Source organism: Taeniopygia guttata, chromosome 25, assembly GCF_048771995.1.
Source record: "Taeniopygia guttata chromosome 25, bTaeGut7.mat, whole genome shotgun sequence".
Classification (NCBI taxonomy): domain Eukaryota; kingdom Metazoa; phylum Chordata; class Aves; order Passeriformes; family Estrildidae; genus Taeniopygia; species Taeniopygia guttata.
Window position 1 is genome coordinate 6,221,041 of NC_133050.1, and position 27,797 is coordinate 6,248,837.

The 27,797-nt window shown below is 46.5% G+C and overlaps 2 protein-coding genes across 5 annotated transcripts in view; one reads left to right on the top strand and one right to left on the bottom strand.

Moving 5' to 3' along the window:
• The window catches only part of GON4L (gon-4 like), a 33,379-nt gene extending 18,804 nt beyond the window's left edge, over nt 1–14,575 (bottom strand). For both annotated transcript variants that reach the window (XM_072918621.1, XM_072918620.1), the window contains exons 1-13: nt 14,238–14,575; nt 12,014–12,178; nt 10,815–11,011; nt 9,602–9,676; nt 9,165–9,215; nt 8,495–8,545; nt 8,062–8,157; nt 7,154–7,258; nt 6,233–6,403; nt 5,234–5,426; nt 4,300–4,401; nt 3,656–3,696; nt 2,065–2,168 (exon numbers count right to left, since the gene is read on the bottom strand). In XM_072918621.1, the coding sequence (XP_072774722.1) occupies nt 2,065–2,168; nt 3,656–3,696; nt 4,300–4,401; nt 5,234–5,426; nt 6,233–6,403; nt 7,154–7,258; nt 8,062–8,157; nt 8,495–8,545; nt 9,165–9,215; nt 9,602–9,676; nt 10,815–11,011; nt 12,014–12,178; nt 14,238–14,469 (1,583 nt within the window). In that variant the 5' untranslated portion in view covers nt 14,470–14,575. The remainder of the gene's footprint in view (nt 1–2,064; nt 2,169–3,655; nt 3,697–4,299; nt 4,402–5,233; nt 5,427–6,232; nt 6,404–7,153; nt 7,259–8,061; nt 8,158–8,494; nt 8,546–9,164; nt 9,216–9,601; nt 9,677–10,814; nt 11,012–12,013; nt 12,179–14,237) is intronic.
• Nucleotides 14,576–14,708: 133 nt separating this feature from the next.
• On the top strand, nt 14,709–27,772 carry SYT11 (synaptotagmin 11). Of its 3 annotated transcripts, none has more exons than XM_072918622.1 (4): nt 14,709–14,998; nt 17,299–18,098; nt 21,889–22,009; nt 24,431–27,772. In XM_072918622.1, exons 1-4 carry the CDS (start codon nt 14,965–14,967, stop codon nt 24,742–24,744), a joined length of 1,269 nt encoding a protein of 422 aa, XP_072774723.1. In that variant the 5' UTR covers nt 14,709–14,964; the 3' UTR covers nt 24,745–27,772. The 3 variants fall into 3 exon arrangements, with proteins under 3 accessions (XP_072774723.1, XP_041577028.1, XP_041577027.1); XM_041721094.2 differs by having other exon boundaries at nt 24,434–27,772; XM_041721093.2 differs by having other exon boundaries at nt 14,788–14,998; nt 21,889–22,012; nt 24,434–27,772.
• The last annotated feature ends 25 nt before the right edge of the window (nt 27,773–27,797 follow it).

Sequence of the window (27,797 nt, forward strand, 5' to 3'; positions counted from 1 at the left end):
TAAAACCTGAATTATTTACACAGAAAAGTCTTTTAGAGCACCCCAGCACTGCTGTAGTTTTGGGACACAATGCTTTTAAGGACCTTAAAAGCCTTTTCCACCCCTCCCAATCATCTGTGCTCCACTCATGTGTTCAGATCTGTCCCCAGCACTCAGGAATCCAGAATGCATCACCCAATCTTTAATTTTTACCATCACCAAGGTCTTATCACTGAGGTATTATAAAATGGCATTTTAACATCTGGAAGGTCTCCAGAAAGACCACACACACTGCCTCAAATCTTGCTACTTTATTAAAAAATTAATTATCACCCAGCTTTATGCTGAGAACTCTACCAGAAATCCTACAGTAAGAGCTGCTCCTGTAGCAGAAGGAGTTAATTATTTCATTATTATTCATGATTTTATTTTATTTATTTTAGCTATACTAGCTAATCCCCTGATTTCTAATCAGCTTCCCTTCTATACCAGGCCTGAGGGTCAGTTATAGAATTGTTTCATGATGCTCCTAATGCAAGGTATCATAAAAACAACAATAAATCCAACAAATAGAGATTTTTGACTTAAAAAATCCTGTATACTAATGCCTTGGGAAAGCTGACCTAGAACAGAGACCAGACAGAGCTAAAGAATAAAACAGAGATTTATTAAAAGGCCTCAATGGATCCACCTTGACCACAAAATGGTCACAAAAATGGACAACTGGTCATGGGGCCTCTCACTTTTACAAGTTCTGCTCCATTTGCATATTGGAGTTAATTATACAATTACAGCTTTAGGTTATTAAGCTCCATCCTGTTTGTTTTTCTTTCTTCAGCCCACATTGTTTATGCTCTTGGGCCAATTTGTCCTTAGTTTTGGGGATTAAGGACAAATGATCCAAATAAAGAGAAGGAATTGTTTTGTCTCCCTGCTCTGTGAAGAGAGCTCACCTTCCCAAAATATGAAGCTCAAACCCACACACTAAAGCAAAAAGAGAACCTGAAAAATATCAGTCTAAAACCTAAGGCACCAAAACAGATAAAACCAGAAAAGAAACAACTGGGAGAAGTGCCCACCAAAGAAAAAAAATTAATAAAAGCACCCATTATCAAAGCCAAATGCAGACAAATAAGAAGATAAAGCTGCCTGGATTTCAGTTTGTAGCTGGTTTCAGAGCTGCTGCACTCCCCTGTGGCACTGCTCAGCCCAGGGAGAGCATCCAGAAACGCCAGCCTTCACTTTAGCTCCTTTCCCAAACAGACCCAGCTGGACCTTGAGCTGATCTGCCCCATAAATAAGGAGACACCACTGATCCTGCAGCTCTTGAGCTCCTCTGGAGCTGCTGCATCACACTGGAATTATTACCTGGAGAGAAATCACAGAATCATGGAATGGTTTGGGTTGGGGGAACCTTGAAATTCATCTCATTCCACCGCCCCAGGGTGCTCCAAACTGTCCAGCCTGCCCTTGGACACTTCAGGGATGGAGCTGCTTTAGTCACTTTCCTCTTCAAGCTGCTGCTTTGTACAACCCCAAAAATTACAACCCAGAGTCCAAATTTCCCAGACATCTCATTCCTAGGCAGTTATTTTCCTTAGAAAGGGCCAACACAACATCCCAGCTGTTTGATTAAAAGAGAAGGTGACACACTTGGATAAAACAGCTCCACAAGCATCTCCTGCCATCCCAACAATGTCAGGCAGCAAGGGAACCTTGCAACAAAAAAAAAAGGGAAACTAAATTATTCTTTTTCTGCCATGATGTTGCACCACTCCAGCCACATCTGTGTTTTCAGCTGAAATAAAAACCAGCACCAACCTTAGTGCAGCCACTCTTGTTCTTTCTGTCACTTTTTTCATTGTTTTTAATTTTCAGATTTTCAGATTACAAGCAGTAAAGTCAATGGTGGCAAACAGAATAAAAAGGATCAATTGAATTGTCCAATCCCATGAAGAAAAATGGCTCAGAGCTTTCAGGACAGCAGCCTGAGCTGCCAGGACAGTTTTTCTCTTTGGTGGCTGCCACAGAGGTAACCAGAGGCTTTTCCTCATGAGAAATCAGGACACAAACAAATGCTCCTACCTGAGGGCCTGGGGGGTGTTAAAATTTGGCCGAGACTCTGTAACAGCATCTTCATCTTCTGGCCTTTCATCTTTCACGTTGGAGAAGCCCATCTCATCCTGGAACTGGCAGCAGACATGGAGCAAGTCAGGAGGAGAAAGCTCGAGGAAAACATTTACCTTTGGCTAATTAAGATCAGGAGGATCTTCTCAGAAAAGATCCTCACTCCAGGAAATCCCTGAAGATCTTCACTTCAGGAAATCCCTGAAGATCCTCAGGAAATCCCTGCAGACCCTCAGGAAATCCCTACAGGTCTTCACTCCAGGAAATCCCTGCAGATTTTCCCTTCAGGAAATCCCTGCACATCTTCACTCCAGGAAATCCCTGCAGACCCTCAGGAAATCCCTGCAGACCCTCAGGAAATCCCTGCAGATTTTCCCTTCAGGAAATCCCTGCAGATCTTCACTTCACAGATCTTCACTCCAGGAGATCCCTATAGATTTTCAATTCAGGAAATCCCTACAGATATTCCCTTCAGGAAATCCCTACAGATCGTCACTCCAGGAAATCCCTGCAGACCCTCAATCCAGGAGATCCCTATAGATTTTCAATTCAGGAAATCCCTATAGATTTTCAATTCAGGAAATCCCTACAGATATTCCCTTCAGGAAATCCCTACAGATCTTCACTACAGAAAATCCCTACAGATCTTCACTTCAGGAGATCCCTATAGATTTTTGGTTCAGGAAATCCCTACAGATCTTCACTCCAGGAAATCCCTGCAGACCCTCAATCCAGGAGATCCCTATAGATTTTCAGTTCAGGAAATCCCTACACATCTTCACTCCAGGAAATCCCTGCAGAATTTCCCTTCAGGAAATCCCTACAGATCGTCACTCCAGGAAATCCCTGCAGACCCTCAATCCAGGAGATCCCTATAGATTTTCACTTCAGGAGATCCCTATAGATTTTTGGTTCAGGAAATTCCTACACATTTTCACTCCAGGAAATCCCTACAGATCTTCACTTCAGGAGATCCCTATAGATTTTCACTCCAGGAAATCCCTACAGATATTCCCTTCAGGAAATCCCTGCAGACCCTCAATCCAGGAGATCCCTATAGATTTTCAATTCAGGAAATCCCTACAGATCTTCCCTTCAGGAAATCCCTGCAGATTTTCACTCCAGGAAATCCCTGCAGAATTTCCCTTCAAGAAATCCCTGCAGATTTTCAATCCAGGAAATCCCTACAGATCTTCCCTTCAGGAAATCCCTATAGATTTTCGCTTCAGGAAATCCCTACAGATCTTCACTCCAGGAAATCCCTGCAGATTTTCCCTTCAACAAATCCCTGCAGATTTTCAATTCAGGAAATCCCTACAGATCTTCCCCTCAGGAAATCCCTGCAGACCCTCACTCCAGGAAATCCCTGCAGATTTTCACTCCAGGAAATCCCTGCAGATCTTCACTCCAGGAAATCCCTGCAGAATTCCCTTCCTAAGCCCAAAAATGACCCAGCTGTGGCAGAGCCCCTGGCACACACCCAGCACTGAGCCACCCCTCCAGATGCCGTGTCACGCCTGACAGCTCCATTCTTCAGTTTATCACTTACTGTCTCAAACAGCTCCTCCATCAGCTCATTCACTTCCTTTTCTGCAAGTAAAATTAAAAAGAATGATGAAGATGCCTTTTCCAAGAAACACTCAGCAATCCTGTCATAACATCAGCTCAATTAAGGAATTTCCTTCACAAAGGGAAAGCGTCCTCCTGCAAACTGAGGACCAAAAAAAGAAAGGCCCCTGATAATTCCTTTTTTAATGCTGGGCCCAAAAAAAATTTGAGCTGTCTGGATTCTAAAATATCACATAAAAACTCATTTTCATAATTAAATTTAAAGTTATGTTAATCTGCAGTAAAACCTAAAGCAAGTGTGGTTTTTTGCGAATACAGAGAGTGATATGTTTATAAAACTAAACTGAAGACTGTGGGAACTTCAAAATTTAATTAAATTCAATCACAAGGCAAGCATTCAAGTCTGAACTGCCTGAAGCTTTCAGAATGTATTATCGCCTAATTTCAGGTTTTATTGTCACCTAAATATTGTTCTTCAGGCTGTGCTGCACCTGAGAGCCAAAAGCTGGTTAAACCAACATACAGATCTTTTATTTAATATCCTACACTGCAAAAAATCCCTGCAACAAAACACTTGCCAAGGAATTACAACAAGACAGGAGGGGGAATTCCTGGGGAACTTACTGGTGATTCTCACAGCACGGTCATTCCTGAAGTCTTCTGTGTCTGGTTCATCCAGATCTTCCAGGAAATTGTACTCAGGGTCATCATCATCATCAGCTTCATCTACAAAGAAGCACGTTTGGAACTGTCACCACCCTTGATTCACTGGGTTCTGAGTTTAGCTAAATTTAGAAATAGTCCAGTAGTGTAATTTCAGTTTCTGGTTTATATTCAATTTGCACAATTGTAAGCAACCAGTAGAAACAGGGCCTGGTTAAACCTGTTTAAACCTGGTTAAACCACACAAGCCCTGTGGAAGAGGTTTCACAGTGAATTTTGTGAGCCACAGAGAATTTGATGAGAGGATCCATGTTTACACCTGAAAGAATTTCCTATCAAGGCTGACAACATAGAAACCAAGAAAGAAAGAAGGATAAATAAGAGAAACCTATTCCAATATTCCTTTGTTTGTCTTTCCTGACCAATGAGTGAAGTGTAAACTTAAAGAGTTTTGTAAGAATGTAGAAAAATTTAAGCCTTCTGAAAATGGAATGTGTTGCTTGGTATTGTCTCTGTCCCAACTACGACACAGCCATGGAAAATATTTCTGTATTTCATTTTGTGCTTGGATGTTGGAGATGAAAACACTGGAATGAAAGTTGCCCGAGGTAGAAAACTCAAACTCTTCTGCTGCTGCTCTGGGTGGTTGGCTCATCTATTTTAGATGTTGAAAACAACAGCAAGGGCCAGGAATCCCTGCACTCTGCTCCCTCTCATCCCAAGAAAAAAACATCAAAATCACCAATGGATTTATAGTGTAAACTTAAGAGTTTTGTAAGAATGTAGAAAAAACATGCTAGAGTAAAACCAGGCTCAAAGCTTTGTCTTGTGACCACCTCAAAGCCAACAAACCCCCAACCCCAGTGCCCCCAGCAGCTCCACATCTGCCAGGTACCTTCATTCTCCACGTCATCGTTCATCAGCCCCCTGAGCCACCTCTTCCACTCCTCGTCGTCGGCCGTGCTGGGGTCGTACATGTCGGGGGTGATGTCGGGCGCGCGCAGCTCTGCCTCCAGCTGCCCCAGGGGAACGTCCTTCAGGGGCCTCTTGGAGCGGGTCCTGAAGGCAATCAGGCTGTCCTCCAGGGGCTGCAGGGACCAGCAAGGATTCCTGGGATTATCAGCCCGGCCAAGCGAGCCTAAACCCGAAATTTTTCTGTTCCTGCTGCAGAGAATCGTTTATTCCGGAGGATGAGAAAGCTGAGCTTTACGAGGCTCCAAAAACTGAGATTTCCTCAGATTTACCAGGCTCAAAAAGCTGAGCTTTTCTCAGCTTTACCAGGCCCAGAGAGCTGAGATTTCCTCAGATTTACCAGGCTCAGAAAACTGAGATTTCCTCAGATTTACCAGGGTCAGAGAGCTGAGCTTTCCTCAGCTTTACCAGGCTCAGAAAACTGGGATTTCCTCAGATTTACCAGGCTCAAAAAACTGAGCTTTTCTCAGCTTTACCAGGCTCCAAAAGCTGAGCTTTCCTCAGCTTTACCAGGTTCAGAAAACTGAGATTTCCTCAGTTTTACCAGGCCCCAAAAACTGAGCTTTCCTCAGCTTTACCAGGCTCAAAAAACTGGGATTTCCTCAGATTTACCAGGCTCAAAAAACTGAGCTTTTCTCAGCTTTACCAGGCTCCAGAAAGTCCCCGAAGAGTCCCAGAAAAAGCCCAGAAAAAAAGCCTGGAAAAAAAGCCCAGAAAAAAAAGCCCAGAAAAAAAAAGCCCAGAAAAAAAAGCCCAGAACGTCCCAGAACGTCCCAGAAAAAGCCCAGAACGTCCCAGAAAAAGCCCAGAACGTCCCAGAAAAAGCCCAGAACGTCCCAGAAAAAGCCCAGAACGTCCCAGAAAAAGCCCAGACCATGTAAAATTCTCTGTAAAACTATAACAAACTCAGGCAGCTCTATACCTGGTAGGAGTCCATGCAGACAGGGCTGCAGGCCAGCTCTTCATCCACGGCGTGCAGCTTCTCCATGAAGGTGCTGTCCTTGCTTTGCTTGGGTTTGGGAGGTGGTGGGGGTCCCATGGGCACCACTTCAGCACTGATGTGTCTAACAACAGGTGATGTGGCCATCTCCACCTAATCAAAAAGGCCTTGGCGTTAAAAGATTTGTTCAGAACAGATTTTTCCAAGGACAGAATAAATCTATTTTTCTGCCTGACCAGAAATGGGAGAAATGCTTTGCGGAAGGATGTGAATTTTTCCTATTACACTCACTTTGTTTTTCAGAAAGTACAAAGAAATAAATATCAAGATTTTCTGGAAATTAGACATTTATTTGGAAGATCTGAGTATCAGTCTCAACATTACCACAGCTGATAAACCCGAACACTGTGGCAATTTTCCCCCTGCCTTTCCACCCCACCCCCCCAATTCATTGTGGCAGAATCCTCCCAAAAACAAACTCCTGGTGAGCAGAATGTGGAAATGGCAATATAATATTGCTGGTTTTGGTCCCAGTGTCAGCTCTGATTCTTGTTTGCTGCTCCTTGGCCTGTATCACACTGCACCCACCACTCCCTCTGCCTGTGCACAGTCACAAAAACACCTTTATGTTTTTACCAAAACTCACTTTCTGCTCCTAAGCCAAGCACAGGAAGCCATTCTCCTGCACTCCTCAGAAATTACCAGAAAAATAATCATTATCTAAGGCATTAACAACAGTTTCTATGCCCAGAGATTTATTTTAGACTCAGCCCTTCCTGCAAGGAAATGTGGTACCACCTGGCAGCTGGAATGACCCCACAGCTTTAGGAATTGATTTTTTTTGGGGGGGGGGGCGGGTTGGATGAATAAATTAGGATAAATGAGTGTTTCCTCCAGCTTTACCTCACAGGCTGTCCCTCCCTCCTCGTCAGAGGAGCGCCTTGTCCTGCACCTCTTGGCTCCACGAGGAGAAGAAGCTGTGCTCTCCACATCACTCTCCAGCAAGCTCTGCAGGGCAAGAGGTGCACAACACTCAAAAACCATCGTGCCACAAGCCATAACTTCCCTCTGGCTGCCCTGGGACCCTGGCAGGGGTCAGGAACCCCCCTGGACAGAGCCCCAGAGACACTGTCTGTGATCTTTGTCCATGGAAAAGAGTTTTCAATCTTACAGGATGAATTAACAGCTCTGAGTGTTTGATATAAGTAATAATTAAGTGTGGCACGAAGTAAAATTTTAGGATTCCAGATAAGGGGTCCAAAGGGGACAAGATGGAGGAAACTGGGTGTGCCTTGTCCTTTTTCTCCTTCTTCATGCCCTCCATGTTTCACTGTGGTGTTGGCATTTTTCTGTTGGCTCAGGCTGGGGACACACTGTCCAACGTAGGTGACAGATATTGGCACGTTATTGTAAATCCAGCACAGGAAGTTTCTGGTATTTAATGTTTGTACCATCCCACTGAGGGCAGAGCCCCACACGCTGCCCTGCAGGACAGAGCTGCGGCAGGGCAGCAGAACATGTTAGAGATAAACAGAATAAACAACCTTAAAAACAGCACAGATGAATTATGTTCTTCTTCTTTGGCAGCGGAGCAGAAAGACAGAGACTTTCTACAATTTGGGAATCATCAATACCACAGATTCCGACAAATAACTGCTCTAAATAACATTTCAAAGACTCTCTTCCAGCCAAATGAATAGTAAAGCATTGAAGAATGATTGCTGGAAGGTTCAGGATGGCTTACAAGTATCCATGTGTTAAAACAAAGAGTGTTTTCCTGCCTCTGTGCTGAACACACAAGCTGCATTTACCTCTTCTGCAGTCTCATCCTCCTCTTCATCATCAGGCTGGTATTCTTCATCAGAGGAATCATCTTCCTCCAGGGGAATGTCCACAAACTGAGGGGGCTGCACACAAGAGAAAGAGGGTGACCACCCTTAACAGCAGGAAGAGGAGGAGCTGGACAGTCAGAGCAAATATTTCAAATTGAGGAAACACCCTGAAGCTCAGAAAGGAAATCCTGAAGAAAGCAAAGAAATAAATTAATAGAAGACTGGCAAAGGAAAGCAAGTGGTGCAAAAACAGGCACAAATAATTTAATATTTATCTGAGGGAAACTGCATGAGCAGACACCAGCTCAGAGATGGTTTTAGCATACGAGTCTGCTCCAGCCCTCCAAAAGATCTCTGCCTCAGCAGGAAGCCTCCAGTATGATCTCCCCTTTCCCTGCAATAATTCACTTACCTTCACCTCGTTTGCCTTCTTAATTGGAGAAATATTCCACGTTGGAATCACCTAGGGACAGCAAAAAACCACTTGGGCTGTGTCACACAGGCAGGGTCAGTGTCATCAATCTGAGGAGCACCTGAGCTTGTGACCTTGATCTCCACAGTGGCCAAGCAACAACAGAGCTCAAACAAAACCTTCAAATCTCCCTTGGGATCTCCAGGAAGGGAATCCAGGACAATGGACACTGGGAGTTCACTGTCCTTGTCAAGCCTGACCTGCTCAGCTCGAATTAATCCTTCCTTAACACTGCCTTGACTGATTCTTTGCACTTCGAGACTCGAATTACATTTATGCTTCTCTTAGAGGGTCACACAAAAAAAAAAAAACCAAAAAAACCCCACAAAAACCACAGAACAACAGGACAGGCTGAGCTGGAAGGGACAAGGATGATGAGCCCAAAAACAAAAAACATTCACAGAACAACAGGACAGGCTGAGCTGGAAGGGACAAGGATGATGAGTCCAACTCCTGGCCCTGCACAAACACCCAAAAATTCCATCCTGAGCACCCCTGGGAGCATTGTCCAAACCCTCCTGGGGCTGGGACCATTCCCAGCTCCTCTGGGGGAAGAAGATTTTCCTCTATCCAGCCATCCCTGTCAGCAAGAGCAGAATGATTTACTCACCCCTCCTTTCTCCACCACTTCCTTCAGTTTGGAACGAGTCATTTTGGGCTCCTGAGAGTTTAAAACAAGATAAAAGCAACAAATTCAGGCCTTTCCTTAATTACAGACTTTTCCCCAGCAACTCTTTACTATCAGTAAAGTTACTGTGAGTAAAGTATAGCTTACTAGGAAGCTTTTCTCTTTTTTAAAATTCATTGCCGTTAAATTCACTACCTTGAAATTAATTACCTTTCAGACACCTAAAAAAAAACTCCACCTGTTTCTGTTTCATAATTTACACTCAGACACTACTCACTTCATCCAGGTGGCAAATCTGATCATGAAATCCAACTATTATAACAGGTAAATTACTTTTTTGTTCTACATCCCATTATGGCCCAGGAAGGCTCTGTGCATTTGGAATAACTGATAAAACAAACTGAGCAAGTTTAACTTACAAACAAAGGAATATCTTCTGTCTCACTGATGGCTGCTTTCACCATGGCCACCACGTGCTCATTTGTGATCACTTCCTAAAGGAACACACAAAACCAGGATGTTTATCAAAGAGAAACAGATAATACAAGTGTTGGAATAAACCACCTGGAAATACAATGGGGAAATACTCATTGTATTTCCCCCAGGTTTTGTAATTACACTGTAGCAAAAATAACTGTTCAGGGATCAGACAGTCAAATTTAAATGAATTATTTTAAATAAATTAATTTTTATTATTTTAAATAAATTAATTAATTTAAAATTTAAATCACGGCAGTAATTTGCACTATGTTCTTTGGGAATGCTCCCCAGAAAAAATTCCCAGCAGAGAGAAAAAAGGGGGAAAAGGGGGAAAAAAAGGGGGGAAAAAAAGGGGGGAAAAAAAGGGGGAAAAAAAGGGGGAAAAAAAGGGGGGAAAAAAAGGGGGGAAAAAAAGGGGGGAAAAAGGGGGGGAAAAAGGGGGGGAAAAAAAGGGGGAAAAAAAGGGGGAAAAAAGGGGGAAAAAAAGGGGGGAAAAAAAGGGGGGAAAAAAAGGGGGGAAAAAGGGGGGGAAAAAAAGGGGGGAAAAAAAGGGGGAAAAAAAGGGGGAAAAAAAGGGGGAAAAAGGGGGAAAAAGGGGGAGGGGGAAAAAGGGGGAAAAAGGGGGAAAAAGGGGGAAAAAAGGGGGGAAAAAAGGGGGGAAAGGGGGAAAAAAAGAAAAAAAGGGGGGGAAAAAAAGGGGGGAAAAAAAGGGGGGAAAAAAAGGGGGAAAAAGGGGGGGAAAAAGGGGGGGAAAAAAAGGGGGGAAAAAAAGGGGGGAAAAAAAGGGGGAAAAAAAGGGGGGAAAAAAAGGGGGGGAAAAAAAGGGGGGAAAAAAAGGGGGGAAAAAAAGGGGGAAAAATTGGAAGAAGAGCCTGCCCCTGCTCTAAAACCTCCATCTTGCTCTATGTATATTACTATATTCTAAAACCCCAAACCCTAAATTTTCCACCCTGTGATATCACACCCTTCCAATCAACTCCACACCCACAATCTCAGTTCCATCATTCAATTTTGGAATTTTTCTCCACAGCCTCAGGTCAAACGCAGTGCTCTCCTGGGAGCCAGAGTCTGTCAGCACAGAAAATGTGAATTTCTCAGCAGCCACAACTCCAACAGAGCGAGAATGAGGAATCCAAGAGCCACCACACTCACGTGCAGGATGTTCCTGACGTTGACCACGGTCAGGTTGTGCTGCTTGGCTCCATCTTCCAGAGTTCGGTCCAGGGACTCGTCCAGCTTGATGTCACAGGACAAGGAGCCCTCTTCTTCCAAGCTTTTCCCTTCTCTTTTCCGTTTGCTTGCTTTCCTCCTCCTCTTCCTCCTCTCGCCGTCCTCCCCGTCCTGCTCCTCTGAAAATCAGCAGAAATGGAATGGAAAACCTCGGCCCCTTCGTGAGAGGAGGAGTTTGAAAAGAAGCACAAACCAGAATTCTGCAAAAAACTTGCAAGATTCCCCTTGCAAAGATTCCCCTTGCAAAAACCCCCCTTGCAAAGATTCCCCTTGCAAGATTCTTGCAAAGACTCTTCTTGCAAGATTCCCCTCGCAAAGATTCCCCATGCAAGACTCCTCTTGCAAAGATTCTCCTTGCAAAGACTTCCCTTGCAAGATTCTTGCAAAGATTCCCCTTGCAAGACTTCTCTTGCAAAGATTCTCCTTGCAACACTCTTCTTGCAAAGATTCCCCTTGCAAGACTCTTCTTCCAAAGATTCCCCTTGCAAAAATTCGCATTGCAAAGACTCCCCTTGCAAAGACTCCTGCAAAGATTCCCCTTGCAAGACTCTTCTTGCAAAGATTTCCCTTGCAAGACTTTTCTTCCAAGATTCTTGCAAATATTCTTCTTGCAAAAACAGCAGAACTTCCACCAGCTGCTGCAAGACCACCCAAACAGAAACAGCCCTGAGAACCAGAAAATCTTTTCAAGGATGGATTCAAGTTCTGCAGGACCTGAGTTACTCGAGCACATGGAGGTCATGCAGTTGCCACCTCCTCCAGAATGATTTATAAAATGGCCTCAGCAGCCTTTTTACACCTTTAATAGTGCTGTAAAACTCCAGGTACCACGCAGCAAGAACCTGGTACAGTTTCCAGGACTTAAAAAGGGTTTTCCTGCTTTGCTGTCTCATTTTCTCTGAAGCAGAGCAGTGATTTTTAGTAACCAAAAATTGCAGAGATCAACTCCAGCGAGTTCCACTGGGACACTGAATTATGGAGCACAAGATGAAATTTTTAAAAACCCTGCATCTACACAGCCCCCACAATCTTCAGAATTCCACAGTTTGTTGTATCAGCCAGATTTATCCAAAACAACCCCAAATCCAAATTTTCCTCATCACTCTGCTGGGATCACTCACCAGCTCTGGTGTTCTTCGGTGGCTTCACCACGGTGGGAACTCTGGCAGCAGAAATCTGCAGGGAGCTTCTCCCTGGAGACTCTGGCACTGCACCAGGGTTTTCACTTGGATATGGATCCCGCTGAGAATTCACTTCCACCTCTGTGTACAGCTTAGGGATCTTCCCTGGAAACAGAACACCCAGCTGTAGGCAGGTATGCCACAAAGATAACACATTTGTTATGTGTGTGCTACCCCTAACAAATTAATTTTCCATTTGTTTCCCACTGAATTTCCCATTCAAACACACCAAACCAACAGCCATAAGTGTGATCATCCTGCTGGAAACAGCCCCAGGCACAGAGATCCCATTGCAGCTGTTTCAGCATTGCTCCCTCACTATCAGCTGGGCACAGCCACGCTCAAACCTGCCCCTGTCACATCAGCCAACTGCCAGAACTTGGGGATTCCTCCAAAACGTGGTTGTAGTCCCTGTTGTACAAATGCTCCTGCCACAGGAGGGGCAGGCACAGCCAGGGGGTTATTCCCAGCTGGAACAGCACACTTGGGATGCATTTCCATGGCCACTGTGGGCTAATGAACCCACATGGCTGCAGGGGTGGCTACAAACCCTTCAAACCCTTCCCCTCCTGCTCTGGGCAGGCCCACAGCCTGGAAAACAACTGGGAACTGTCCTGTTCCACCTCCTTCCTTGACACAAACTCAGCTTGCAGACAAATCAGCGAGCTCATCACAGCAGCACGAGAACCAGAGATGATTCCCACTGAGAATCACAGAAACCATCAAATCTGAAGGGCCACAGTGGGTCACCTGTGCCGCCCTGTGCAGGCAGGGCCACCCCAGGGCACGGGGCACAGGATGGTGGCCAGGCGGCTCTGGAGGCTCCACAGCCTCGCTGGGCTCTGCTCAGGGCTGGCACTGCCCAGGGCAGCAGTTCTGCCTCCTGGGCAGGGGCAGCTCCTGGGCTCAGCCCTGCCCGGGGCTCTGGGGCCATGGTGGGGCTGGAGCAGAGCCTGGGGGACACAGGGACAGACTGGGACAGACTGGGATGGACAGGGATGGACAGGGACAGCCAGGGACAGACTGGGATGGACAGGGACACACAGGGATGGACAGAGACACACAGGGACAGCCAGGAATGGACTGAGATACCCAGAGAGAGACAGGGACAGCCAGGGACACTCAGGGACATCCACGGAAACCCAGAGACAGCCAGGGACACTCAGGGACAGCCACGGAAATCAAGAGACCCCCAGAGACACCTAAGGACACCCAGGGACACTCAGGGACATCCACAGAAACCCAGAGACAGCCATAGAATCCCAGGGACACACAGGAACACCCAGAGACACCTGAGGACACCCAGAGACACCCAGAGACACTCAGGGACATCCAAAGACACTCAGGGGACATCCACAGAAACCCAGGGACACTCAGAGACACCCAGAGAACCCCTGAGGACACTCAGAGACAGCCATAGAAACCCAGAGACACCCAGGGAAAGACATGGACACTCGCGGACACCCACGGAAATCCACAGACATCCAGGGACACCCAGAGACAACTGAGGACATCCATGGAAACCCAGGGACAGACAGAGACACCCAGAAACACCTGAGGACATCCAGGGAAACCCAGAGACAGCCAGGGACATCCAAGGAAATCCAGAGACACCCAGGGACATCTGAGGGCACGCAGGGACACTCATGGACAGACAGGGACATCCAGGGACACACAGAGACACCTGAGGACACTCAGGGACAGACATGGATACCCATACGCATCCAGGGACACGCAGGGACATCCAGGGACACCCAGGGACACCCAGAGACATCCAGGGCTGAGGCCCCTCTCAGCTGGGGCTCCTCTCCAGGCTGAGCAGCCCCAGCTCCCTCAGCCTTTCCTTGCGACAGAGATGTTCCAATCCCCTCATCTCCCTTCCTCAGCCCGGGAGCCTTTCCCATTTAATCACAGACCGGTTCGTGTGGGGAGCGAACATAAATCCATAAATCCATAAATCCCACCCCAACCACGGCAGGGACACCTTCCACCACCCCAGCCTGCTCCACGTCCCGTCCAACCCCGCCTCGGCCACTTCCAAGGATGAGAAAACACGGGGGAAAACCTCATTTTAATGTATAACACTTTGTAGGGGAAAAAAAAAAAATCGGGAACAAAATAAACACAAAATCCCAAGGCGCAAAGCCGCCCCTCCTCCCGGTACCTTCCGCCGCCGGGCTGCCGGGGCCCGCGGGGAGCTCCTGCCCGGTGCTCAGCGCCGCCCTCACGGCGCCCTTCCTCCCGCTCTTCGGCGAGGCCTCCGTTCCCGCGGGGCCCTTCCCGTCGGGAACACCGGAGCCTCCGGGCAGCTCCGCGTCCTCCCCGCGCTCCCTCGGGCTGGGCGGCCCCGCCGCTCTGCGCTTCTTGCAGGGCAGCATCTTCAGCGCCAGAGCCATGGCGGGGCTCCGGTCCCGTTCGGGCCGCCCGGTGCCGCCCGGTCCCGCTGCCCGCGCAGGAAACGGAAGCGCCCGGTGCTCGCCCCGCGCATGCGCGCCCGCCGCCGGTCCCCGCCGGGGCCCCGGTGAGGCGGAGCCGTGAGGGGGTGGGGGGGGCACCGAGCGCGGTCACCGCCATCTTCGCTGTGCGACCCCTCACACACACAGAGCCACGTTCACACACCCGGTGTCCCCCGCGGGGCACAGCGGGTCCGCCCGGTGCTGCCGGTGGGAGCGGGGCTCAGACATAAACGGGGCTCAGACCCGGCGGGCACAGCCCCACGGCTGCCCGTGCCCCGCCAGTTGCCGAGTCACCGCCGGGCGGGGCCGCCGCGGGCGGGGCGGGGCCGGGCGGGGCGAGCGCCGCAGCGGGACCGGTCGGCAGCTCCTGCATCCCGGCCGGCAGCATCTCCGCACCGGGCCCCGCACCCCCGCGGCCCCGGCCTCGGCGGGGCCATGGCCGAGATCACCAGTGTCCACCCCGGCTTCGGTGAGTGCGGCCGGGCCGCTCCGGTGGGGTACCGAGAGGCGCAACCGGGGCCGGGCCGTGCGCGGGGATGGGAGCGCCGCTCCGGGGCCTCCGCATCTCCCGGTGCCTCCGCATCCCCCGGTGCCTCAGCATCCCCCGGTGCCTCAGCATCCCTCAGCCCCTCAGCATCCCCCGGTGCCTCAGCATCCCCCGGTCCCCGAGCATCCCGCGGCCCCTCCGCCCCCGCGGTGCTGCTGCCGCCGCTGCTGGGGCGGTGCCGGTGCCGGTACCGGCGGTCGGTGGCGGAGCGGGGCCCGGTGGCAGGTGCAGACCGGGCGGATGACGTGATGTCTGTGCCGGGCCGCGCCGCGCCCCGGCCTTTGTTCGCGATCCCCGGGGCGGCTGCGGCACCGGCACCGGCGACGCGAGGCGGGGCCCGCCCGGGGCACCGGGGGGTGCTCGGGGAGGGGGAAACGGACCGGGCGGAGCCGGGAGCCGGTACCGGGAGCGCCGCGGGGGTGATGGAGAGGCTCCAAATGCCGCTGAGCCCCGGGAGGGCCCAGCCCGGCAGCGTCGGGCCAAGAACCGCTGGGGTTTGGGATGATTTTGGTGCCGAGAAGCGCTGGGGTTTGGGATGATTTTGGTGCTGAGAACTGCTGGGGTTTGGGATTATTTTGGTGATGAGAACCGCTGGGGTTTGGGATGATTTTGGTGATAAGAACTGCTGGGGTTTGGGATGATTTTGATGCTGGGAATGGTTGAGGTTTGGGATGATTTTGGTGTGAGAACCGCTGGGGTTTGGGATTATTTTGGGGCCGAGAACCGCTGGGGTTTGGGAGGATTTTGGAACTGCTGGGGTTTGGGATGATTTTGGTGACAAGAACCGCTGGGGTTTGGGATGATTTTGGTGTGAGAACCACTGGGGTTTGGGATGATTTTGGTGACAAGAACCGCTGGGGTTTGGGATGATTTTGGTGACAAGAACCGCTGGGGTTTGGGATGATTTTGGTGACAAGAACCGCTGGGGTTTGGGATGATTTTGGTGTGAGAACCGCTGGGGTTTGGGATGATTTTGGTATGAGAACCGCTGGGGTTTGGGATGATTTTGGTGCCGATATCTGCTGGGGTTGGGGATGATTTTGGTGCCAAGAACCGCTGGGGTTTGGGATTATTTTGGTGTGAGAACCGTTGGGGTTTGGGATTATTTTGGTGACAAGAACCGCTGGGGTTTGGGATGATTTTGGAACTGCTGGGGTTTGGGATGATTTTGATGCTGGGAATGGTTGAGGTTTGGGATGATTTTGGTGACAAGAGCCGCTGGGGTTTGGGATGATTTTGGTGTGAGAACCGCTGGGGTTTGGGATGATTTTGATGCTGGGAATGGTTGAGGTTTGGGATGATTTTGGTGACAAGGACCGCTGGGGTTTGGGATGATTTTGGTGCCGAGAACCACTGGGGTTTGGGATGATTTTGGTCACAAGAACCACTGGGGTTTGGGAGGACTTTGGGGCCCAGAACCGCTGGGGTTTGGGATTATTTTGGTGCCGATAACTGTTGGGGTTTGGGATGATTTTGGTGACAAGAACCTCTGGGGTTTGGGATGATTTTGGTATGAGAACTGCTGGGGTTTGGGATGATTTTGATGCTGAGAATTTTTGGGGTTTGAGATGATTTTGGTGCCGAGAACCTCTGAATCCCGAAGTATTTTGGATATTCCTCCATCCAGCACCATTTATCTCCTGGAAAACGGCCCCACTTCCCTCTTACCGTGTGTTTCCTGGGATCCACATGCTGTCACCATTTAACCATTAGCCACCATTGGGGTATCCTTAGCACAGATTGGGTTTAAAAGGAGGTTTTCAGTCTGTTGGTTTGGACATTGGGAGAATTCAGGTTTAGCCCTGACTTGGGCAAAACAACCATTTCAAGGCAAAAGGATATTTTAAAAATCATTAATGAAGGATATCTCAAATCCAGCATCGTGGCCAGATTTATTACTCCTTCCCTGTAGTGAAAATAGAGTTGTGTAACGTTCCTGAACAGGGCATTAAAAAAATAAAAGGAAAATGCTTCTTGCACATCGAGAGCCCCCGTTCCTATGGAGATGCTGGTGATGCAGGAGCTGGGTTTGGCAAGATAAGGCAATCAACAGTTTGAGCTCCTGAGCTCATGGAACACAGGTCAGGCACGCCTTAGGAGCGTGAGGAATAAATTTAGAGACCAGCAGGGATGTGTGGGGAAGCTGTGATAGATCCCAGAATGAAGAGTGTGTAGATCTGCAGGCAAGGTGTGCTGCTCCTCACTGCCTTGTCTCCCCGCAGATGTGTCCCCCGTGGTGGCAGGACTCATTGGAGCCACCGTGCTGGTGGTTTCTGTCTCAGTCACAGTCTTTGTGTGGACATGCTGTCACCAGCAAGCAGAAAAGAAGCACAAAACCCCCCCCTACAAATTCATCCACATGCTGAAAGGCATCAGCATCTACCCGGAGACCTTGAGCAACAAGAAGAAAATCAACCGGATCCGGAGAGACAAAGAGGGGGGCAGGGGGAACCTCCTGGTGGATGCTGCTGAGTCTGGCTTGATGGGCCCCACCAAAGCTCCAGATGGACCCCCCCAGGTCGACCAGCTCCCCATCAAAGTCGATTATGGAGATGAACTCAGCCCAGATCAAAGCCTCACTCCGGGAGGGAGCAAAACCTCCTCTCCTTCTTCCCCGGGCGACGACGTCCTGCTGGGAGACCTGACTTTCTCAGTGGACTACAACTTCCCCAAAAAAGCTCTGGTGGTCACCATCCAGGAGGCTCACGGGCTGCCCGTGATGGACGAGCACACGCAGAGCTCCGACCCTTACATCAAGATGACAATTCTGCCCGACAAGAGGCACCGCGTCAAGACCCGCGTGCTCCGCAAGACCCTGGAGCCCGTTTTCGACGAGACCTTCACCTTCTACGGGATCCCCTACAGCCAGCTGCAGGACCTGGTGCTGCATTTCCTGGTGCTCAGCTTCGACCGCTTCTCCCGCGATGATGTGATCGGGGAGGTGATGGTGCCCCTGGCAGGGGTGGATCCCAGCACTGGCAAGGTGCAGCTGACCAGGGAGATCCTCAAAAGGAACATACAAGTGAGTATGTTCACCCTGTTTCCATGTAGGGTGGCTCTTTGGTCTGTGTTTGATCCCACAGATTTTGATCTGGGAGCCTCAGTGGTTTAACAAGCAGAAATTATTCAGATCCTCAGCCATAAATTCTATTTTTTCCATAAATACATATTTTTGGTGTGATATGGTTGTGTTTGACCCCAGAGCTTTTCATCCAGGAGGCTCCATGGCTTAACAAGCAGGAATGATGCAGATCCTCAGCCATAAATTCTGTTTTTTCCACAAATGCACATTTTTGGTGTGATATGGTTGTGTTTGACCCCAGTGATTTTGATCCAGGAGCCTCAGTGGCTTAACAAGCAGGACTGATTCAGATCCTCAGCCATAAATTCAGGTTTTTCCACAAATGCATATTTTTGGTGTGATATATCCACCTTTCAGGGGTGGATCCCAGCACTGGCAAGGTGCAGCTGACCAGGGAGATCCTCAAAAGGAACATACAAGTGAGTATGTTCACCCTATTTCCCTGTAGGGTGACTTTTTGTGCACTGTCTTTTACCCCAGAGATTTTGATTTGGGAGCCTCAGTGGTTTAACAAGCAGGAATGATGCAGATCCTCAGCCATTAATTCTGTTTTTTCCACAAATACATATTTTTGGTGTGTTATGGCTGTGTTTGATCCCAGCAATTTTGATCCAGAAGCCTCAGTGGTTTAACAAGCAGGAATGATGCAGATCCTCAACCATAAATTCTGTTTTTTCCACAAATCCATATTTTTGGTGAGATTTGGCTGTGTTTGACTCCAGTGATTTTGATCCAGGAGCCTCCATGGTATAACAAACAGGAATGATGTAGATCCTCAACCATAAAATCTGTTTTTTTCACAAATATTTTAATTTTTGTATTATGGTTGTGTTTGATCCCAGAGCTTTTGATTTGAGAGCCTCCATGGTTTAAAAAGCAGGAATGATTCAGCTCCTCAGCCATAAAATCTGTTTTTTCCCCAGATGCACATTTTTGGTGTGATGTGGCTGTGTTTGATCCCAGAGATTTTGATTAGAGAGCCTCAGTGGTTTAAAAAGCAGGAATTACTCAGATCCTCAGCCATAAATTCTGTTTTTTCCACAAATACATATATTTTGTGTTATATGGCTGTGTTTTACCCCAGATATTTTCATCCAGGAGCCTCAGTGGTTTAAAAAGCAGGAATTATACAGATCCTCAGCCATAAATTCTGTTTTTCCCCAGATGCACATTTTTGATGTGATATGGCTGTGTTTGACCCCAGCAATTTTGATCTGGGAGCCTCAGTGGTTTAAAAAGCAGGAATGATGCAGATCCTCAACCATAAATTCTGTTTTTTCCATAAATACATATTTTTGGTGTGTTATGGCTGTGTTTGACCCCAGAGCTTTTCATCCAGGAGGCTCCATGGTATAACAAGCAGGAATGATGCAGATCCTCAGCCATAAATTCAGATTTTTCCACAAATACATATTTTTGGTGTGATACGGTTGTGTTTGACCCCAGAGCTTTTCATCCAGGAGCCTCCATGGTATAACAAGCAGGAATGATGCAGATCCTCAGCCATAAATTCTGTTTTTTCCACAAATAGATATATTTTGTGTTATATGGCTGTGTTTAATCCCAAAGATTTTGATCCAGGAGCCTCAGTGGTTTAACAAGCAGGAATGATGCAAATCCTCAGCCATAAATTCTGTTTTTTCCACAAATACATGTATTTTGTGTTATATGGCTGTGTTTTACCCCAGATGTTTTTATCCAGGAGCTTCCAAGGTTTAACAAGCAGGAATGATGCAGATCCTCAGCCATGAAAGCTGTTTTTAATTCTGTTTTTTCCACAAATACATATTTTTCGTGAAATATGGCTGTGTTTGACCCCAGAGCTTTTAAACCAGGAGCCTCAGTGGTTTAAAAAGCAGGAATGATGCAGATCCTCAGCCATAAATTCTGTTTTTTCCACAAATACATATTTTTGGTGAAATATGGCTGTTTTTGATCCCCATTATTTTGATCTGGGAGCTTCCATGGTTTAACAAATGGGAATGATGCAGATCCTCAGCAGTGAAACCTGTTTTTAAATTCTGTTTTTTCCACAAATGCATATTTTTGGTGAGATATGGCTGTGGTTTTAGCTGGGTATTTCTCTGCTCTGTGATGATGGCAAATGGATGAGGTTTTGTCACAGCAGTGATGAATTTTATGATGGATGTGCCAAAAAAAAGGCAAATTCCCATAACAGGACATTCAAACCTCACTGAGAGAGGGAGATTTCTCTGATCTGACCACTTTAAACCCAAATATTTGGAATTATTTACACTGAAATGTGGCTGTAAAACGCCTGACCGGATTCCCCGGGAATCCCACCTGAGATGGGTTGGATTGGGAACAAAATGCAAAAAAAACCCCAAAAATTTCGACATCGAAAATCTGGGTGAAATAAATCCCACTCTTAGTGCCTGGTGGTGTAAACAAAAGGATGAGCAGATGTTTGGGTGCTCAAGAGGAGGAGAAAAATCAGATTTTAATCTTCTTGCTCTGTTGATTTCTGCTGCCCATCGTCTCCCAGGTTCAAAAACAAAAGGAATTGTTCCTTATGTCCTAGAAAAACATTTTTTAACTTGAAATGTTTTTACTTTATGGAGTGTTTAGCTTTTTTTAATTTTTTTTTCCTTTTTTATTATTTTTATAGGAGATTCTATGTCAATGACCCCCAAAAAAACAAGAGTTCTGGTAATTCCTTTGCTGTTCTTCAGTTCTAGGGAAGCTTTACATCATGATAAAACAAGTGGTCTTTAATAATTTTTTTTCAGTGTATGACTGGATGTCTTAGAAGTAATAGCTTAAAAATAGAGGGAAAAATAGATTTAAAGATGAATAATTTTAATCGAGGATGCAAATTATTTAACATTTGTTACTAATCGAAAATTGATTTATCTTGGTGCCAGATGTGCATGCTCGAAAAAAGTTCCAAACATTTCTATTCCAGGCCCAGGAATATATTATTTATTATAATTTATTATATATTTATGATAATTTATTATATATTTATTAAAATTAGTTATACATTTATTATAATTTGGTATATATTTATTATAACTTGTTATACATCTCATATATCTTTAATTTTATTTCTTTATTTTTATGTTATTTATTTTTATGTTATTTATTTTTATATTTATTCTTGATTTTTATTACATCTATTTATTACATTTTATTACATTTTCTTATTTCTATTATATTTCATTATACTTTATTATATTTTATTATTTTTATTGTATAATATTTTTATTGTATTTTATTCTTTATTATGATATGTTATTATATTTACTCTATTATTTGTATTGTATTTTATTATATGTTCTTCTATTTATTCTATTATTTGTGTTGTATTTTATTCTATTTTATTATTTTTATTATGTTTTATTCTATTTTATTATTTTTATTATGTTTTATTATTTTTATTATTTTTATTATGTTTTATTATTTTTATAATAATAAAACAGGACACTCCTGAAATGAAACCCCAAAAAAAATCAGTGGAATTTGAGCTCCTAAAGCACTCAGAGCCCTTTGGCAACTGCTCTCTCAGAAGGTCCCACCAGGTTTTCCCTCCTAGAAATCCAGAGTTCCAGGGTGCTCACAGCTATGGGGTGAGCACGAGGTGCTTCCCCTTCTGCAGCTGAGGCACCTGGGATTTATTTTCCCATTTTTCAGGCATTTAACGCAAGGAAAGGAAATTCTGGGGAGGTGTCATTGTCCTAAGGAGTTCTCTGTGTGTTTCTCCCTGCAGAAATGCATCAGCAGAGGGGAGCTGCAGGTGTCCCTGTCCTACCAGCCCGTGGCACAGAGGATGACCGTGGTGGTGCTGAAAGCCAGGCATTTGCCAAAGATGGACATCACTGGCCTCTCAGGTAGAAGCTATTTTCTCCAGCTTTGAGTATTTGGGCAAAACATAAATCCCCAAGTTCACCTGCAGGGTTTTGCCTTTGTTTTAGCTGAAGATTTTGGCTGTATACATGTTTTTCCTCAAGTTCTTTTTAAGGGTTTTGGATTGCTGCAGGTGGTTGTGCAGACCAGCCCAAATTCTTTCTGCTGGGAGCATTTCATGCAGGCTTTGTGCTGGGTGCAGAACTCCCTGGATCCATGGGATCCATGGGATGAGGTCAATGGTGTGAGGAAAAATGGGAATTGTCCTGCCTGGAGGGGCTGGACACCAACCCAGGTGTGCCCAGGTGTGCCCAGGTGGCACAGGACCAGGGCAGTGCCCATCCCCTGTGCTGGGCACTGCTGAGGAGCCTCAAAGCCTGGGGTCAGTTTTGGGTTTTCTCATGACAAGAAAGACCTGGAGGGGCTGGGAAAGGCTGGAGAATTCCTGAGGGAGCTGGGAAGGGGCTGGAGAATTCCTGAGGGAGCTGGAGAATTCCTGAGGGAGCTGGAGAATTCCTGAGGGAGATGGGAAAGGGCTGGAGAATTCCTGAGGGAGTTGGGAAAGGGCTGGAGAATTCCTGAGGGAGCTGGGAAGGGGCTGGAGAGTTCCTGAGGGAGTTGGGAAAGGGCTGGAGAATTCCTGAGGGAGCTGGAGAATTCCTGAGGGAGCTGGGAAGGGGCTGGAGAATTCCTGAGGGAGCTGGAGAATTCCTGAGGGCATTGGGAAGGGGCTGGAGAATTCCTGAGGATGTTGGGAAAGGGCTGGAGAATTCCTGAGGGAGTTGGGAAGGAGCTGAGAGAATTCTTGAGGGAGTTGGGAAAGGGATGGAGAATTCCTGAGGGAGTTGGAAAGGGGCTGGAGAATTCCTGAGGGAGTTGGGAAGAGGCCCATCCTGGAGAAAAGGAGGCTCAGGGGGGATTCTATGGCTCTGCACAGCCAGGGAAGTTGAGTTGTGCTCCCAAAAATTCTGGTTTTGGGTGTTTTCATTTCTGTTGTTCTTGTGCTGTTTGGGGAGAGGGGAGCAGCTGTCCTGGCTTTGGTGTTTCCCAGATTTTCACACTCCTGGATCCCCTGAGCAAAGTCTCCTTCAGGATTGTGGGGAAATGGAATTAATTTGAGTCAGTAAGAGCCTGACTGAGAGCAAAACTAGTCCTGGTTTTGCAGCTTTCTCCTGGAATGCAGACTAGTAGGCCCTACATTTTACCCTTTCTTTAAGGGGAAAAAAAAAGAGAAAAAAACAAAAAGCTGTGCATGTGTAGTCTCCAACCACAGGATAAAATTTTCAGTGCTGTTCTACCAGCAGAATCCTGTGACCAACACTATTTATATATCTTTGTATTATGCATAAACCCATTTCAGCTGGGTTAAAAAAAAAAAAAAGGTGGAAAAAAAGGCAGTGCCAGCTGGGCAAGGGCCTTCAAAACTTGTGTGGAATGAAAAAAAAAAATCCCTCAGTGCCTGGTATCGTGATTGTAATCCTCCCCAGTGTCTGCATAAAGAGCAGCTGCCTGAGGGCTGGGGGGAAAAGGGAGGCTTTGTTTTAAACTTTATTATTTTTATTCTTTCCCAGCACCTTCTGCTGGCAGCATTTCCCATCTGCAATTTATTGGAAGTGCCCCGACCCTCTGTTGGGCTGTGTCCTGAACAAGGGTGGGGAGCAAAAAGAAATCACCTAACGAAAATGAACATTTTCCAGGCTGAAATTCCCCCTCTGCATTTTCCTGCTGAGCTGAGCAGGGGAGCAGTGCCAGAACTTCACCTCAGAGCACAGAATTGGGCATTTGGAAATGAAAATTCCATTCCTTGGGGCTGGCCAGATCCCAGTCCCTGATGGGGCAGGTTTAGGGGGGTGGAACCCAAATTTTCAGCAGCTCAGAGATTGAGTTTTTATTTTAACAGCAAATCAGCTCCATCCCAGATGGTGGAAGGTGTCCCTGCCCATGAAACTGGATGAGTTTTAAATTCTATTTCAACCCAAACCATTCCATGGTTCTGTGAGAGAATTCCCCCCACCTAAATCCCCCCTTCCACCTAAACTGAAACTCCTAAGTTTATTAATCTTGAACACTTGGGATTAAATCCATTAAAGCAGATTTTCCAGGGCTGCCTCAGGATCCCTGGCACTGCCCAAGGCCAGGTGGAGCCACCTGGGCTAGAGGAAGGTTTGGAATGGGATGGGCAGGAGAGGAATGGGATTTTCAGAGATCCTTCCAGCCCAAACCAGGGCTTGCAATGTCCAAGGCCAGGCTGGAGCCACCTGGAGTAGAGGAAGGTGTGGAATGGGATGGGAAGGTGTGGAATGGGATGGGCAGGAGAGGGATTTGAAGTCCCTCCTAACCCAAGCCAGCCTGTGCCACGTGGAGCTCTCCTGGGCCGTGTCATTGTCGCTCCCTCTCCCCCCCAGCAGACCCCTACGTCAAGGTGAACGTTTACTACGGCCGCAAGCGCATCGCCAAGAAGAAAACCCACGTCAAGAAGTGCACTTTGAACCCCGTCTTCAACGAGTCCTTCATCTACGACATCCCCGTGGATCTGCTGCCCGACATCAGCATCGAGTTCCTGGTGATCGACTTCGACCGCACCACCAAGAACGAGGTGGTGGGCAGGCTGATCCTGGGCGCGCACAGCGCCAGCGCCGCGGGCACCGAGCACTGGCGCCAGGTCTGCGACAGCCCCGGCAAAGCCGTGGCCAAGTGGCACAGCCTGAGCGAGTACTGAGCCCTCCTAGGACGGATTGCAAACTCGGTTTTAGCTGTAGGACTGAAGGACTTGGCGTTGAGGAGCAGCAGCTGGTTGGTTCTTATGGGTGTTCTCAGTTTAGGCAGGGAGAAAGGAGAGTTTTTAAGCAGGTTTTAGCATTTCCAGCTTGCAAAAGGATCATTACAAGGAGAATTTCAGCTGTTAGAGTGGAGGAATTGTGAGGAGGGATAGAGGGGTTCCACTTAAATAAGTGAGAATGAGCAGAATGACCAGGAAGAAGTAGGAAAGGGAATCTATAAAGAAAAGAGGAATAAAATTAGAGGGGTAGCAACACAAAAAGGAAGATGAGATGGGGACCCAGGTGAAATGCACCCAGTGGGACAAGACACAGGCAAAGCATTGAGTCACTGCACTTGTATTTACTTGTGTTCTGGGATCCTAAAAACCTTTAGCCTGGTTAGAAACTCTCCTTTCTCCCTGACTAAACTGAGAATACCCATAGGTTCTCTCTGACTAAACTGAGAATACCCATAGGTTCTCTTTAGTGATGTGGTTTTTGCAGGGCACTAAAAATTCTAAGGAGCATTAAAACAAATAAACGATGGGGAATAAATAATGATAAATAAATGATTAAAAAAAAAAAAAGGTACCACGAATATATATAACAGTGTAATCACGCTATTGCATGCCTACTACAAACTGAAATTAGTATAACTGCCAATATCAAGTTGCAGGTTTGAATACAATTATCTGTCACTATGGAAGTTGTGTTTGTGCCGAGCTGTCTTTGCTGGTATTCACCAAGATTGGCCTGTCTTCGTTAGGCTTCTCCCAAAGTTTCTGAATTCTGCTGTTTTAACCTCTAGTTTCTTGTTAGTTTTTTGCCTGCCCATTGGTTCTTGCAGTTCTGTTCTGTGCTGGTTTGGGAGTCCCAACCACGTTTCCATGTAGAGCTGGGTTTGAATTCTGCACTGGCACAAAAGGGAAATACAGGGAAAACGGCACTGGCCTCCAGAGAAGCAACAATTCTGTGTCAGGCACGGAAATCCTCCTTGTGATGGACCTGGGGGAGCTGTGAGCTCACAACATCCACGAATTGTCTCTTAAAATCCAAACCCCAACCAACTGATCCCGTTGTCACCCTCCCACAGGCAGGATCTGTAGGAATTGGGGAAATCCTGCTCAGGTTTATTTTATTTAATCCTGTCTGTGCATGAAGGGCCCAAGGAAACCCAAAAACTGATGTGTCATTGCTTGGTAAGGAAACTTTTCAACATCACATGTCAAATTCTGATCATTTCTGATCATTTCTGTTTAATGGCAAAACAAAGCTGAGACAGGCAAAAAGGTCCTGGAGGCAGAGCTTGTCCAGGAAAAGGTGACAAAACTTTTTTTGGAGTCAATTTGCATCAAACATCATCCTGCAGTCACCTAAAACCAAACCCAGGGCAAAGCCTGGCACTAAAAATGTGCTTTGAAGGCAGCTTGGGGGAATCCTGAAATCCTGATTTCTGAGCCTGGGAACCACCTGTGAGGGAGAAGATGGAATTTGGGACAGGAGTTTTAACCCTGCAGAGGCAGGAATTTATTTGGAACAGGAGTTTTAACCCTGCAGGGGCAGGAATTTATTTGGAACAGGAGTTTTAACCCTGCAGAATCAGGAATTTGGGACAGGAGTTCATAAAATTTGGCAGCATCTCTGGATGCATGCAGAGCATCCTGGATTTGGGTGTCCTGGTCAGAGCCCAGCCAGGGCACAGATAAATATGAAATTTGGCAGCAAATCGTTCATGGGAACCAGTGTTTGTGGATTGAACAGAAATAATTAAAATTCAAATTGTTCCTGGGCTCTCCAGTGGAAATGGAGAGGCAGAATTGGGTTTGCAAAAAGGCTCCTCGACAGCTTCAGGTTTTCAGGAAAATCTTTGGTTGCTCTGAGCCCTCTGGGATTCAAATAGAAATGCAAATAACAGATTAAAATTTAAAAAAATTAAAATAATTTAACTACTCACACGATTCAACTGCTGAATTTTACGTCCCTGTTGGAAAAAGGATCCTTTTCACCTTCTCTGCCCTGAAATGGGAATAACTGAGTGAGGCTCTGCTGGTTCCCCACGAGGCAGCAGCTCTGTAGGAACTGACAGAATTTTGTCAGCTGCTGCCACTTTGGCATCTTTTCCTAAGGCATTTTTTGGTAAAAATCTGATTTTTCTCACCCGCTGGGGCTCCATTTCTCAGCAAACACAAATGTGGATTTTTTCCCCCTTCATCCATCCACGACCAGGATTTCTGCCTGAGGTTGTAGTAGATTTTCTCAGCGTCTTAAATTTCTTCAATTCTTAAATTTATTAAATTCCTTCTAGCTCGAGCTCTGTGGCTCAGAAAACGAGTTCCCCCCATTGGAAATTGCTGTAAATCTCTTTCAATCCTCATTTTTTTGCACTAAGCAATTGCATTGTTGCAATTCAAGCAACTTTTCACAATTTTTCCTCAGAAAATGCTTTCCACTCCAAAGATCTGACCAGGACTAAAAGCAGCAACAAAAATTCATTTTTTTTTCCCTTCGGTGTGAAAAGCATGGCTAAGCCTAGATGATCTTAAAATTCCTTTAGTTGCAAAGGAAAAATGAATTTTTTGTCAAGGAAACATGCTCAGGGTAAATAGACTTAGGCTGTCGGGCAGGTAGGAGTAGGTCCAACACTCTTCTGGAATAATAGGAAACTGAAAAATGTGCAGATATATATATTTTTTAAAAACATAAAATAGACAGTAAAGTGACAGCGGACTCACTGTAAAATCTCCCAGGTGTGGTTATTCTTTACCTTGTGTCTTCTGTTGTAAAATGAACTTGGACAGTTACAACTTTGTGTGGAGAAATAAAAAAATAAAATTTAAAAAAAAAAAAGAAAAAAGGTAAAAAAACCCGAACTCAACCTGTGTGAAACTGCATAATGCTATCAGCTAACCTACATTCTGTAATGCTACCTTGTATGTTGGATTTGTTAACGCACATTGAGCGTGCAAAATAAAAATTAAATCACTTTAATTCTGCTGCCTCTGCCGTGTGTGAC

Coding starts and splice junctions, on each gene's coding strand:
- SYT11 (XM_072918622.1), top strand. CDS start 14,965: ATGGCCGAGATCACCAGTGTCCACCCCGGCTTCG. Junction 18,099..21,888: donor TCCTCAAAAGGAACATACAA/GTGAGTATGTTC, acceptor TTCTCCCTGCAG/AAATGCATCAGCAGAGGGGA. Junction 22,010..24,430: donor GGACATCACTGGCCTCTCAG/GTAGAAGCTATT, acceptor TCTCCCCCCCAG/CAGACCCCTACGTCAAGGTG.